Source organism: Macaca thibetana, chromosome 14, assembly GCF_024542745.1.
Source record: "Macaca thibetana thibetana isolate TM-01 chromosome 14, ASM2454274v1, whole genome shotgun sequence".
Taxonomy (NCBI): domain Eukaryota; kingdom Metazoa; phylum Chordata; class Mammalia; order Primates; family Cercopithecidae; genus Macaca; species Macaca thibetana.
The window spans coordinates 57,461,526-57,474,730 of NC_065591.1; the positions used below are offsets into that span (position 1 = coordinate 57,461,526).

Genomic DNA, 13,205 nt, shown 5'->3' on the forward strand with positions numbered 1-13,205 from the left:
AAGGAGATGCTTCCCCTGTTCCTGTATGGAACTGCAATTTTGTCAAATAAATTGACAGGTGTGATTCCATTCTAATCATAAATGCAGTAGATTTTTTTTCACCTGGACAAATTTATTCCAAAATTCATCTGGAAAAATAAGCCAATTTTCCAAGTTAGCCAAAACAATTTTGTAACTGTAAAAGAATGAGGAGGCATTTACCATGTCAGTTATCAAACTGTGCTATGAATCTCCAATAATTCATCTGTACTAGGAATCTATACCAAAAACAGTGGTATTGACGTGAGAATGACCAATGGACCAATGCAGTACAGAAATAATTCCATGTATATAGAGGAAATTGGTTTACAATAAAGGTGGGCTTTGAAAACACTGAAGAAACATTGGATTATTTAGTAAGTGGCTTAGAGATCAACTTGCCATCCATTTGGGGCAAATAAAGTTATATCCCTATTTTACATCCCATACAAAAACAAATAACAGAGGATTAAAGGTTTATTATAAAAAAGAAAACTGTAAGTAGAACATGTTAGAGAGTATTCTTCTAGTTATGTGCAGGGAGTGGGGGAGTTTTTCTAAGCATGTTCCTAAATCCAGAAGCCATAAAGGTTTATTAGGTAAAAATCACCATCTTCTATATGGCAAGAGACACTGCAATTGAACTGAGTGCCAAGGTGGCAAATATGCAGTGAGGGTGGCCCTTCAGATACTGTGGGGAGAGAATGGATTGACACCCTTTCTGAAAAGAAATGTGATAATATGAATGTATCAAAGAACTTTAAAGAGATTCATTCTTTTTGAGCTATTAATTTCATTTCTCTGAAGCTAGTCTAAGAAAGTGATCATAAGAGTATAGAGATTTATGTACAAATATATTCATCACTGAGAATTTAGAAATTATGGAAATAACCAAAATAAAGGAATGATTAAATTTCAACAAATCCACAAAAGAGCTATTATATAGCCACTAAAAAGAGTATTTGTCCAATAATATTTAACAATATGGGAAAGTATGTTACACGAAAAATTTAGATGACAAAACAGTTTACACAACGTCGTTAGGATATAGGCACACGCAAACATACATAATTGCCATTTGTGAACAAACTTATACTACACATTTTTTTCAGATAACACCTGAGATCCTTTTCAAAGTAGCACCTAAGAATTTAAGCCCATTTTTTTCAGTAACAGAGCAAAACACAAAACAAATAAAAGAAACAACTTCATTTTCAGCATCCATTCTCAGATGCTCACAACTGCACTCCTTGGGCTCCCCTCCTGACGGTTCCCAGTGGAACAACTAGTCCTGGCCATTAGCTACTTGAAAGCTTCCTGTCTTACCTTGACTTTAAGCTTTCCCTCTGTTTTAATGGTCCTACTAGTCTTTCTTTGGAGAATATGTGTGCCAATTATCTCATAAGATTACATCCCCCAAAAGGATGCAATTTTATTGTGGAACCAGTAAAAGTTAAGAGGTTAGCAAAAGCATAGGAAGAAAGAGCTAAGAGACAGAAGAGCAGAAAACACATTTTCTTTAAGATATTCTAGTTAGATGTCACTTCTTTTTAAGATGATAGACTTCGCTGAAGGGAAAAATAAAATAGTACTTTAACCAGGACATTTTACTTATGGAAAGCTTTTTGGCCTTATTCACTTTTTCAAAAAAATGAATTAAGGATTACCAGGAGTGGGTGCATAAGTAAAAGATTAAAAAGAAGTACATGAATGAAAAGATGCTCAACTTCATTATATTCACCTGGAAAATGTAAAGTAAAACCACAAGACCACAGGCAACACACTCACCAGAACAGCTAAAATAAAAAGACAGAAAAGACCAAGTATTGGTGGAGATATGGAACAGCTGGGATTCATATATTGCTGATGAAAGTGTACTGGTACAACCACTCTGGAAAACTTTGGCAGCATCCACTAGAATGGAACATAAGATTCAGCAGTTCCACTCTTAGGTACATACCTCATGGAAACACATAGACACATACACCAAAAGATGTGTACAAGAATGCTCATAGCAGCACTATTCCTAATTGCCAAATACTTTAAACTTCCCAAATGCCTATGAACAGTAGAATGCATATACAAACTACAATTCACACATTCGAATACTATACAGCAATAATAAATGAACTAGTGTATAACTACATGCCTGACATACATGTATCTTGCAAATTAATACTGAACAAAATAAACCAGCCTCAAAGAGTAGATAATAAATTATCCCACTTATATAAATGTCAAACATAGGCAAAATTAATCTATGATGCTAATAGTCGGGATCACTACTTTGGGAGGGTGCATTTATCAGGAAAGGGCTCAACGCCGGCTTCTAGGGTGCTGGCAATGTTGTGTTTCTTGGTCCAGGTAGTGTTAACATGACTGTCTGTGTTCAGCTGTGCAAATTCATCATAAGCTGTCCACTTAGAATTTGTGTATTTCCATGTATACTATATATACCTCAATTAAAAATTTAAAGATGAAAATTAATCAAAATGTCAGTAGGAATTACCTCTGGGTGTTGGGGCTACAGGTCATCTTATTTTTCTTTCTTATATTGTTTTATGTATTCCAAATTTACTACAATGAATATGTAGTGATTACATACATATTTTGTTATGGTTATATAATAAAATTACATAACATAATAAAATTACACAATAAAATTAATGTTATTTTATTTTATGTGTATGTGTATGTGTATGTGTGTGTGTGTATATGTATATATACACCACATAATGCCACCATGGTTCTAAAAGGTGCTGTGAAGGTGGCCTGGGCAATAAGCCACTACTTCTTTTCCTGAGGAGTATCCATTGTCTCTTTCCTGGGCCTGGGCCAGTGGTTCTCAAATCTGCCTAGACATCAGAATCACCTGGAGAGCTATTTAAAATTCAGATTCTTGGGCCCTACTCTCAGTGACTCTGATTTAGTTGGTCTAGGATGGCCTCCAATATGGCACCCTTCAAGTTCTAAAATAGCAGGACGACACACCACAAGGTCTGAGCTGTGGAAGCCTCAGCTCTTCCTGCTGGATGGGGGTTGGGAGAACCTGTCTGGGGCACTGAAAGTCCCTCTTGGGTTAAGCTGTGAAATGAAGACTATGCCATAGGGTTTGGTAGCTTCCTAGAAGGGTAAGAGTTTGGAAAGCCCAAGGTAGACCATGCTTTGGGCTGATTACAGAAGAGAGGATGGCAAAGCAGGTAAGAGCACAAATATGGAGTCAAATAGACTTGGGTTCAAATCCTGCTCTGCAGTAAGCTCTCTGTCTTTGAGGTTAACCACTTTGGGCCTTAGCTATACCATGGGAATTCACAGGGATTCTCATATCTCTTTGACAGAATTATGAATATTAAATATGATAATTTATGTAAAACAATACAGAGTCTGGCATGCAGTAATGTCAAATGATATATGCTATATGTAATATTATCATGCTTAATTGCATATATTTAATCTTACATATAATTACATAACATTACATGTTATATAGAGAAATATATTAATTGATATTGAGTATGAATAGTCCAAATTATGGAAAGTCTGATGCTCTGATGATTGTTTTAAAAAATACAGCCTTCAGCCAGGCATAGTGGCTCATGCCTGTAATTGCAGTACTTTAGGAGGCCAAGTTGGGAGGATTGCTTGAGACCAGAAGTTCTAGACTGGCCTCGGCAACATAATGAGGCCCTGTCTCCACAAAAAAGAAAAAAAAATTAGCTGGGTCTGGCAGCATATTCCTACAGTCCCAGGTACTCAGTAGACTGAGGTGAGAGGATCACTTGAGCCCAGGACTTCTAGGCTACAATGAGCCTTGATTACATCACCATGTTCCAGCTTGAGTGACAGAACAAGACCGCATCTCTTAAAAAAATCTAAAATAAAACAAAACAAAACAAAAAACACCTTCATCTATTGTAGTCCCTTTTTGTGGACACTTTAAATTAAAACATTCATTCACTTATTCATTCATTCATCAAATCTTTGAAAGCTTCCCTCACCAGTTACTGTGACCTCAGGCAATTTAACCACTCTGTGTCTAATTTTTCATCTGCGAAATGAGAATGATAACAGTACTCACCTCATAGGGTTACTGTGACTATTAAATGAGTTAATATGTTTAAATGGCCTAGAATCATGTGTGGTATAAGTCCTCAACATACGTTAGCTATTATTATTCATTTGAAAATTATTTATTGAATGCTCACTGTGTACATTCACTGTAGGCTGAGGACACAACAATGAAAGAAAAAAAAAAAGACACGGTCCTGCCTTCACGGTGCTTGTAATCAAATGACAGTAAAGGATATAAATAATTATTAAAATGGATGAGCAAATGGGACCTTTTCTAGCAGAGTTATATTGCATGGTGGCATGTCACAGTCATCAAAGACCTTCATCACATCCTTTTTTCAAGAAATATGTCCTGGGATGCATCAGCCTCTTTGTGACACAGTTTCTAAGCCACATGCAGGAGATGGCCCAGCCACCCCAAGGACCCTCCCTGGGGCTCAGGCTCCACGCAGGTTTGGATGATTCATCAGGGCTCCCTTTGAAACAAAAGGTATAAATGTAGCAACGGCAAGATCCTTAGGTTAGCCCCTGTGCAGTAAAGCAGGGAGGCAGCACAAACTCTCAAGCTCAACACTGAATCTAGGAGGAAGACCCTGCTGCACGGAGCCCTTCTGCTATTGGGACTCCAGGCCACTCGAGGGCATTTGGCCTTGGATCTCATTTCCACCAGCCATGGCTCCACACCTCCATTCCTTCATCCAGTGCACTTATAATGAGTATCTATTCTGTGCATGGCTCTCCACTGAGGGTACTGGGCCAAGTAAGACATGTTCTTACCCTCAGACAGATCACAGCCCCGTAGCAGATTTGGATAGAATCATGATTGATGTAAATTTACTAAGGCTTGTGATAAAGTTTAGCACTGCATATGATTGAGAACATCTGAGTAGGCTTCCTGGAGGAGGTGATACCAAGTCTTGAAGGCCGATGAGAAGTTTACCAGGTGAAGACAGCGAAGAGCACTACAAATGGAAGGAGCTACAGGTGAAACCCAGAAATGGAAAAGAGTACATGAGTTTGGAGAGCTGGTGCAGCTGGCAGTGGGGAGAGGCAGGAGAGGAGACAATGCTGGAGAATGTAACAGGAACCAGATAGTAAAGAGCCTTTTGTCTCCACTAAGAATGCAGGGCTCCGTGCTAAAGCTTCAGAGCAAGCTTGTCCACCCTGCAGCCTGCAGTCTGCACATGGCCCAGAATGGCTGAGTGAGGCCCAACACAAATTTGTAAACTTTCTTAAAATATTATGAAATTTTTTTGCAAATTTTAAAAAAGTGAAGCAGCTGTCGTTCGTGCTAGTGTATTTTATGTGTGGCCCAAGACAATTTTTCTTCTTCCAATGTGGCCCAGGGAAGCCAAAAAATTGGACACCCCTGCTTTAGAGAATCCACTGAAATACATTAAGTGGGGGATGATATGATCCTATCTATGCTTTGGAAAAGTGACTCTGGCTTCAGTGTGGCCCATGGCTTGGAGTAAGATAGGCTGGAGGCAAAGAGGCAGTTTGCAGGCTGCTATATGGTCACTTAGACTGAACACTGTGAGGACCTAGGTGATCTGGTGGCCAGAGAGAAAGAAAGAGATGCACAGATTTGGGACTAACAAAGAATACGAAACCGAAAGGATTTTATCTAAATATCAGGGAATGGTGAAGAAGAGGTCATGGTGGCCTTTAAGATTTGGGGCTGGGTTTTCCCCAGGAGACAGGAAATAGAAGATGAGGGACAGGTTGGTGAGAGAAGATGTTAGTTTGGATGCATTGAGTTGGAGGGGTCTGTGTGATATCCAGTTGGGAATGTAGGGTAAGCACTTAAAATGGTGAGCCTAAAACTAAGGAGAGACTTCTGCCTTCAGTCACAATGGAGTAACAGGGCCTAGATTTACGTCTCTGCCTTAACATTTAAAAACCAGGTGAAACAGATGAAACAACAGTCAGACATTGGACAAAAGGCGGTGCAAGACAATGATCCAGAGGAAAGAAAACAAATAAAGTGAGCCCCGCCAGTGCCCTGATTATTCCCTGGAAAGAGTTTCCACAAGCAAGAGCTAGAGAGTGAGAGAGGAAGAGACTGAGAAAGAGAAGGAGGGATGGAGGGAGGGGAGGGAGAGAATGCACGAATGTGCTTCGGAGGCCTGTAGAGGGCTGCCCTCATCTCTGGCTGAGTACTGCACATGCATGTGAGAAAATGACCCAAGGCTGGGGAATGAACCACAGAGAGAAGTAAGCAGAGCAATCTCAGAAATTCACAGAAGGCTGGAAATACCCTGTGTTCCTACCAGTCCAAGTAGAAAGACCTCCTAATACACAGAACATCAGATCAGGGAGGGTCCTCAGAAGAGCACTCTTTAGTAGTGAGGCCAACTTAGCCCTCAGCCAAGGGCTGCTCTGGACCTGCCCTAACAAAGCCTAAAAGAAAACCCCAGAAGGATCCAACTGATTCCAAGTACAGGTTGAATATCCCTTATCCAAAATGCCTGGGACCAGAAGTGTTTCAGATTTTGGACTTTTTCAAATTTTGGAATCTTTGTATTATACTTACTTGTTCAGCATCCCTAATTTGAAATGCTCCAATGAGCCCTTCCTTTGAGCATCATTTGACTCTCAAAAAGTTTCAGATTTTGGAGTGTTTCAGGTTTCAGATATTCGGGATACTCAACCTGTAACTTAATTGTTTGTCAGAACAAAGCCCAGCATTAACTATTAAAGGATAAAACAAAGCCCAACGTTGTAAAATCTAAAACATTTATCATCTAATCAAAAATTACCCAGGCATTCAAAAAAGGAGGAGAAGAAGATGCATAACTAGAAGAAAAATCAATCACCAGTGCACACAATAAGAAATATATATTTGATCTTTGTCCCCAGTTCTTGACACAGCTTCTAAAACCCTTGGAAATTCTTGCATAATAGGAACATCTTTTTTATTCTCAATAAGCCACTTTCAACCATACCTGAGTTTATTCTAATGAGATGACTCTTGGTGGGCTTCTAGATAGCTTAATGATGGGGGCTGGCTGCCAGAGAAACCAACCATGTGATTAGAGGATTAGAACTTGCTGCTCGCCCCTATGCCACTGGGGAAAGGAGAAGGGCTACAGATTGAGTTCACTCACCAATGGTCAATGATTTAATCAACTGTACCTATCTAACAGGACCCCCATAAACCCTAAATGACAGGGTTTGGAGAGTTCCTGGCAGGTAAACATATCAGGGTGCTGGGGAGGTGGCACACCTGGAGAAGTCATGGAAACTCCACGCCATTGCATACCTTGCCCTAGGCGTCTCTTCCATTTGGCCATTCCTAAGTTGTATCCTTTATAATAAATCAGTAAAGAGTAAATAAAGTGCTTTCTTGAGTTCTGTGAGCCATTCTAGCAAATGTTCATACCTGAGAAGGGGTCCTAGGAGCCCCCAATTTATAGCTGGTTGGCCAGAAGTACAGGTGACAATCTGGGACTTATGAAATGGGGGAAGTCTTGCAGGACTGAACCCTTAATCTGTGGGGTCTGCAATAACTAATTATTATAATTAGTAACAGAATCAAATTAAATTGCTGAACCCTCAGTTGGCATCCAGAGAGTCGCCAAATTGGTTGTTGGTGTGGAAAGAAACCACACATTTAGTGTTAGAAGTGTTGTGGGTAAAAACACTACAAGTAGGAGGATACCTAGAAATGACACAGATGACAGAATTAGCAGACATAAATGTTAAAAGAGCTATTATAAACTTACTCCATGTAAAGAAGGTAGAGGAAAATATGACTATGATGAGGACAGAAATGAAAGATATAATTAAGATGCAAGTCAAGCTTCGAGATGAAAAACATAGTATCTAAAATAAAATATATACTTTATGGAATTAGACACTGCAAAGAAAAGATTTGTAAATTCAAAGGTATAGGTAGAAATATTTCAAAATAAAACACAAACAATACTGAAAAATGAAAACCACAGTATCAATGAACTCTGGAACAACATTAAGCAAATTAACACACATAATTGGCGTTTCAGGGGAAAAGGCAGAAAAAAATAGAAGAAATAATGCCCAATGATTTTTCAAATATAATGAGCACCATATACTCAAATATCCAAGAAACTCAAAAGACATTCAGTGGAAGAAACATGAAGAAAACTATACCAAGACATCACATAATCATTTGTTGAAAGCCAACGATAAAGAGAAAATCTTAAGAGCAGCCAGAAAAAGGGCGGTGGGGCGGATGCTCATTCTAGACAAATGTATTCAGCATTGTACTGGAGGTTTTAGCCAAGATGATTAGGCAAGAAAATGAAACAAAAGGCATCCAGATTAGAAAGGAACAAGTAAAACTATCTCTACTCATACAAGACATAATATTGTGTAATGAAAATCTAAGTTATCCACTAAAACATCATTGTAACTAATAAACAAGTTCAGCAAGTTTGCAGGATACAAGATCATTACACAAAATCAGTTATACACAGTTCTATACACTTGCATTAAGAAAACAATTCAATTTACAAAAGCATCAAGAAGAATAAAACACTGAGGAATAAACTTTTAAAAAGAAGTGCAGTATTATACACTGAAAACTACAAACTTCTTTGAAAGAAATTAAAGATGACCTAAATAATAAATAAGAAGATATCCTGTGCATACGGATCAAAAGACTATTAAGATGGCAATACTCTCCAGACTGATCTACAGATTCAATCCAATCTCCATTAGAATACTGGCTGGCTTCTTTGTGGAAATTGACAAGCTGATCCTAAAATAAGTAAGAAAAAATTAAGGGATACAGAATAGCCAAACAATCTTGAAAAAGAACAAAGGTAGAGAACTCATCCTGATCTCAAAACTTACCACAAAGCTCCAGTAATCAAGGTAATGTGGTATTGGTATAAAGATAGACATATAGGTCAATGCAGTGGAATTGAGAGCACAGAAATAAACTTGCATTTACAGTCAACTGATTTACAACAGGATAGCAAGACCATTCAATGACGGTAAAACGTTTTTTTCACCAAATGGTGCTGGGACAACTGAATATCCATATTCAAATGAATGAGTTAGGACCCCTATCTCACACCAATAACAAAATTAACTCAAAATGAATCAAAGACCTAAATGAAAGAGCCAAAACTATAAAGCTCTTAGAAGAAAACATAGGCAGAAATCTTCGTTAAGAAATCTTACGGTTTCTCACATGTGACACCAAAAGCACAAGCAACAAAAGGAAACTAGATAAATTAGACTTCATAAAAATGTAAAATATTTGTGTTGCAAAGGACACCATCAAGAAAGTGAAGACAACCACAGAAAAGAATAAAATATCTGCAAACCATATATCTGATAAGCGTCTTGTTTGTACCTAGAATATATAAAGCATGCTTCAACTCAATAATAAAAAGGCAACCCAATTTAAAAAATGGACAAGAGATATGAATAGACATTTTTCCAAGGAAGATATACAAATGGTCCATAAGCACATTGTTCGTCATCATTAGTCATCAGCGAAATGTAAGCCAAAACCACAATGAGATACTACTTCATACTTACTAGGATGACTATACTTAAAATTACAGATAATAACATGTATTGGCAAGAATGTGAAAAAACTCTGAGACTCTCATATACTGCTGGTGGGGATGTAAAATGCAGCAACCACTTGGGAAAACAGTCTGACAGTTCCTCAAAAGGTTGAACATAGATCCTAGGCATATACCCAAGGAGTGAAAACATATGTCCATATAAAAACTTGGTCACAAGAGTTTATATGAGCATTATGTATAATAGCTAAAATGTGGAAACATCCAAACATTCATCAATTGATGAATGGATAAAGAAAATGTGGTATACCCATACAATTGAATATTATTCAGCAATAAAAAGAAATGAAGTATTGATAAATGCTATGACATAGATGAACCTAGAAAATATTATACTAAGGAAAGAAGTCAGTTACAAAAGACCACAAATTATGTGATTCAATTTATATGAAATGTCCAGAATAGGCAAAACTATAAAGACAGAAAATAGATTAGTGGCTGTCTAAGGCTGGGGGGTGTAGGAAAAGGGCGAGACTGCAAATGGGCATGGGTTTTCATTGGGGACAGTAATGGAAATGTTCTAAAATAGATTGTAGTGATGGTCATACAACTTAAAACCATTGAACTGTACACTATAAACAGGCAACTTGTATGGTATATTAATTATATCCCAATAAGGGGGTAATGTGAGAGCTTTGAAATAGTTGTGGAGGAACTGGAGCAGGCCCAGGTCACAGGACTGCTGGGCATTGCTGGGGGCTCGCTGGAGGCCGCAGACCATGAATTTGGACTAATGTCAATTCATGAAGGACTAAAGAAAGCAAGCAGTTACCATGTTCTAAAGTTGAGGTAGGAGACTAAGAGGCCAGGTGGTGAATGGTGGGCAGTTGAAGTGACAAGCAGCAGATCTCAGATAGAATAGGAACAAGAGTTGATTCAGAGTGAGGAGAAAAACTAGGGCTCAAGGGCCTGAGGTCTCTATGAACAGACATGGTGGAGGTATGGGAGATAGAATGCATAAGAGGTACATTCTGAAGATTAGGATTTCACAGGTGGAACAGTTTCGAACGATCCCAAGATGCCAAGTAATGAGTAGATGAAATGGAGATTACATTCTTCAACAAGTTGAAGACAACAAGCCAAGGTTATCTTGCTTTGCTATATCCCTAAGTGGCTGGATCATTAACTGTGCCATTGATTATGACTATCCCAAACCTACGGAGATAGGGTCCTATAAGTCAGCCCTCAACCCCAAAGATGCCTGGCTCCTCATCTCCGTACTTACAGCCCTGTGTCACCATGGGGGAAACATCATGCTTGCTGGCACCATCTTGAACTGTGCAGTTTTACCTGATATTAAGGGATACTGGCAGAGCCTTTCAACAGGGAAGAACCTTTCAACATGAAGTAGAGAGATACCAAACCTGAGAAATGAGTCAGCCCAGAAACCCAGTATAGCCAAGAGTCCCTGCCAGGCAGCCATCAGCTGTAGACACACAGTTCACACTATGCTCAGAACTTCCATTCACATAAGGCAAGGTCATGGCCAAAGGACTACTCACTCCTGAGAAGCCCCTTGACTCCCACACAGTGATGCTGGTTCCCTCTCCTGTAGTACAGAGAAAGAACCATGAGCAGGGGGCCTGTGTTCTAGTTCTGAGTCTACCACAAACTTGCAGTGTGACCTTGGTTCAGAACCTGAGGCCTGTTTTGCCTGTTACCCAAGGGGTTGGATGTAGGATCTCAAAAATTTCTTGCAGCCTTGACAGTGGGTTCAGGAAGGAGGGTGTCATCAAGTTACATCACTCAAAATACACCAGCTGCACACGACAAATGAGCTGAAGTCTCAAGCCTCATTAACAGTCATCACAGCAGAGTCACCCCTCTGGGGTTCACAACTTGCACCCCTCCTCCTCCTACTGCTCCTTCCCAAGAGCCTGTGAAGTAGGCTCAAGTGATACACCCTCCCCCACACCACTGTCTTTCTCTGCATGAGATTTTCTTTAGGCTAAAAAGTCAACCTGGTTTGAGGCCATGTGTAGAAAAGGACAGCAATGAGGTCCCTGCCATGAAAGCCTTACCCAAGACCCCTGGCTCTACACAGAGCATCCCTTTAGGGCACCATCATCACAAACCCCATCAGAAACCCAGAACTGACATCTGAGGAGGCAAAGCAGAGCCCCAGGTGCTCCCTGTTTCTCTGGCCTGGTTCCTTGGAAGGACAGGCAGACTTCCCAGGTGTTGGGGACACTCAGCAGACACTCTGCAGCTGGGGACAGGATCCTGTCATTTTGCCTCATCTGTACACAGGACAGCACCTCCTCCTTCACAGGGCAGTTATGACCATCCCATGGGCCAAGAAACATATCCTTGGGACCCCAACATGTGTAAACAACAAATGAGGTCCTGGTTAGGAGCCTTAGGCAAGACCCACCTCCTGACATTAGAAAGCAGGCTTGGGACGGCACCCCTGGGGCAGGGCATCTCCACATCTGGGTGTTTGGGCAATGGGAGGGCAGAGGGGCTGGAGGCTCTGCCACCATGATTCCCTCTGTGGTCCTAAGCTATGGTGCGACCACATGTAGAGGGCACCTCCTTTCTCAGGTGGCCTGGCTAAGAGTCCCTGGACAGGCTGGTGAACAGAGCCCAGGCCTCTGGGCCTGCTCATCAGCACCACCCGGTTACAGTCAGGGCAGAAAGACCACAGGAGGATCCCAGAGGGACAAACCAAGGCCACAACAGTCACACACAGTAAGAGCAGGCTTTGCCCAGTGGTCACACCCTCCCCTAAGCCCCATTTCACACACACACCCCCAGGCGCATTATGGGGTTCATGGCCCCTGAGCCACCCACGTCCTCCCCCCACCTCCCTCACAGTCTCCTGTGGCTGGCCCTTCCCCAGGGCCGGCACGCCCTCCTTCCCTCCAGCTCACCGAGCGATCTCCCTTCCTTCCTTCCAGTACTTCCTCTTGGTTGTTCTCCTGAGGAGGAAAAGAAGGGGTGACTCTCCGCACCCTTGCAGCCTCACCTCATCATCCCTGCCCACTGCCTGGCCAGACCTGGTCACTCAAGGCCTCCTTCAGTGCCCTAGTCTCAGCTGCCTCAGTAGGTGAGTTACGTGACGGATCAGGGTAGAGGGACTTTCACAGAGTGCTCACTCTGTAGGCCCTGGATGGCAGGCAGGCAGGTAGGCAGTCCAGACAAGGGCAGTGATGACCCAAGCTGTGGAAATGAAGCACTGGGGGGTGGGGCGGCAGGCCGAAGCTGGAAGGAGGAGCCCTCCAGAAGAGGCAGAGGGCCGGAGTGTGGAGCTGCCAGAGCCCTGGAGGCTGGGGGAGAGGCCCTTACTCCCGTGGTGGAGGACCCCCCTGAGATCCTGGGCAGCTCCTGGAGTAATGAAGCCTCCCTGATCACCTGTCTGGAGAATGAGGGGTTTCGGGGGATGACCTATGGGGCTCCATGTGGTGATGGGGGAGCAGCGCCATCAGGAAGGGGAGGCCTTGGGACTGTAAAGGATTGAGGTCAGTGAGGGTGGGTGGGTGGAGCTGACGCAGGGGTTGGGCCCATGGGCTGAAGGCAGGATGTTGAAAG

General features: G+C 41.5%; 2 protein-coding genes across 4 annotated transcripts in view; both read right to left on the minus strand.

The window, feature by feature from the left end:
- Positions 1–13,205, minus strand: part of RPL27A (ribosomal protein L27a) — a 1,008,958-nt gene that overhangs the window by 642,980 nt on the left and 352,773 nt on the right. The gene's annotated exons all lie outside the window — the stretch shown is intronic.
- Positions 1–13,205, minus strand: part of TUB (TUB bipartite transcription factor) — an 87,637-nt gene that overhangs the window by 53,469 nt on the left and 20,963 nt on the right. The window contains exon 2 of one of the 2 annotated variants that reach the window (XM_050756191.1): positions 12,548–12,595. The exons of the other annotated variant lie outside the window; for it this stretch is intronic. Within the exon in view, the coding sequence (XP_050612148.1) occupies positions 12,548–12,595 (48 nt within the window). The remainder of the gene's footprint in view (positions 1–12,547; positions 12,596–13,205) is intronic. 2 annotated transcript variants of the gene reach the window in all.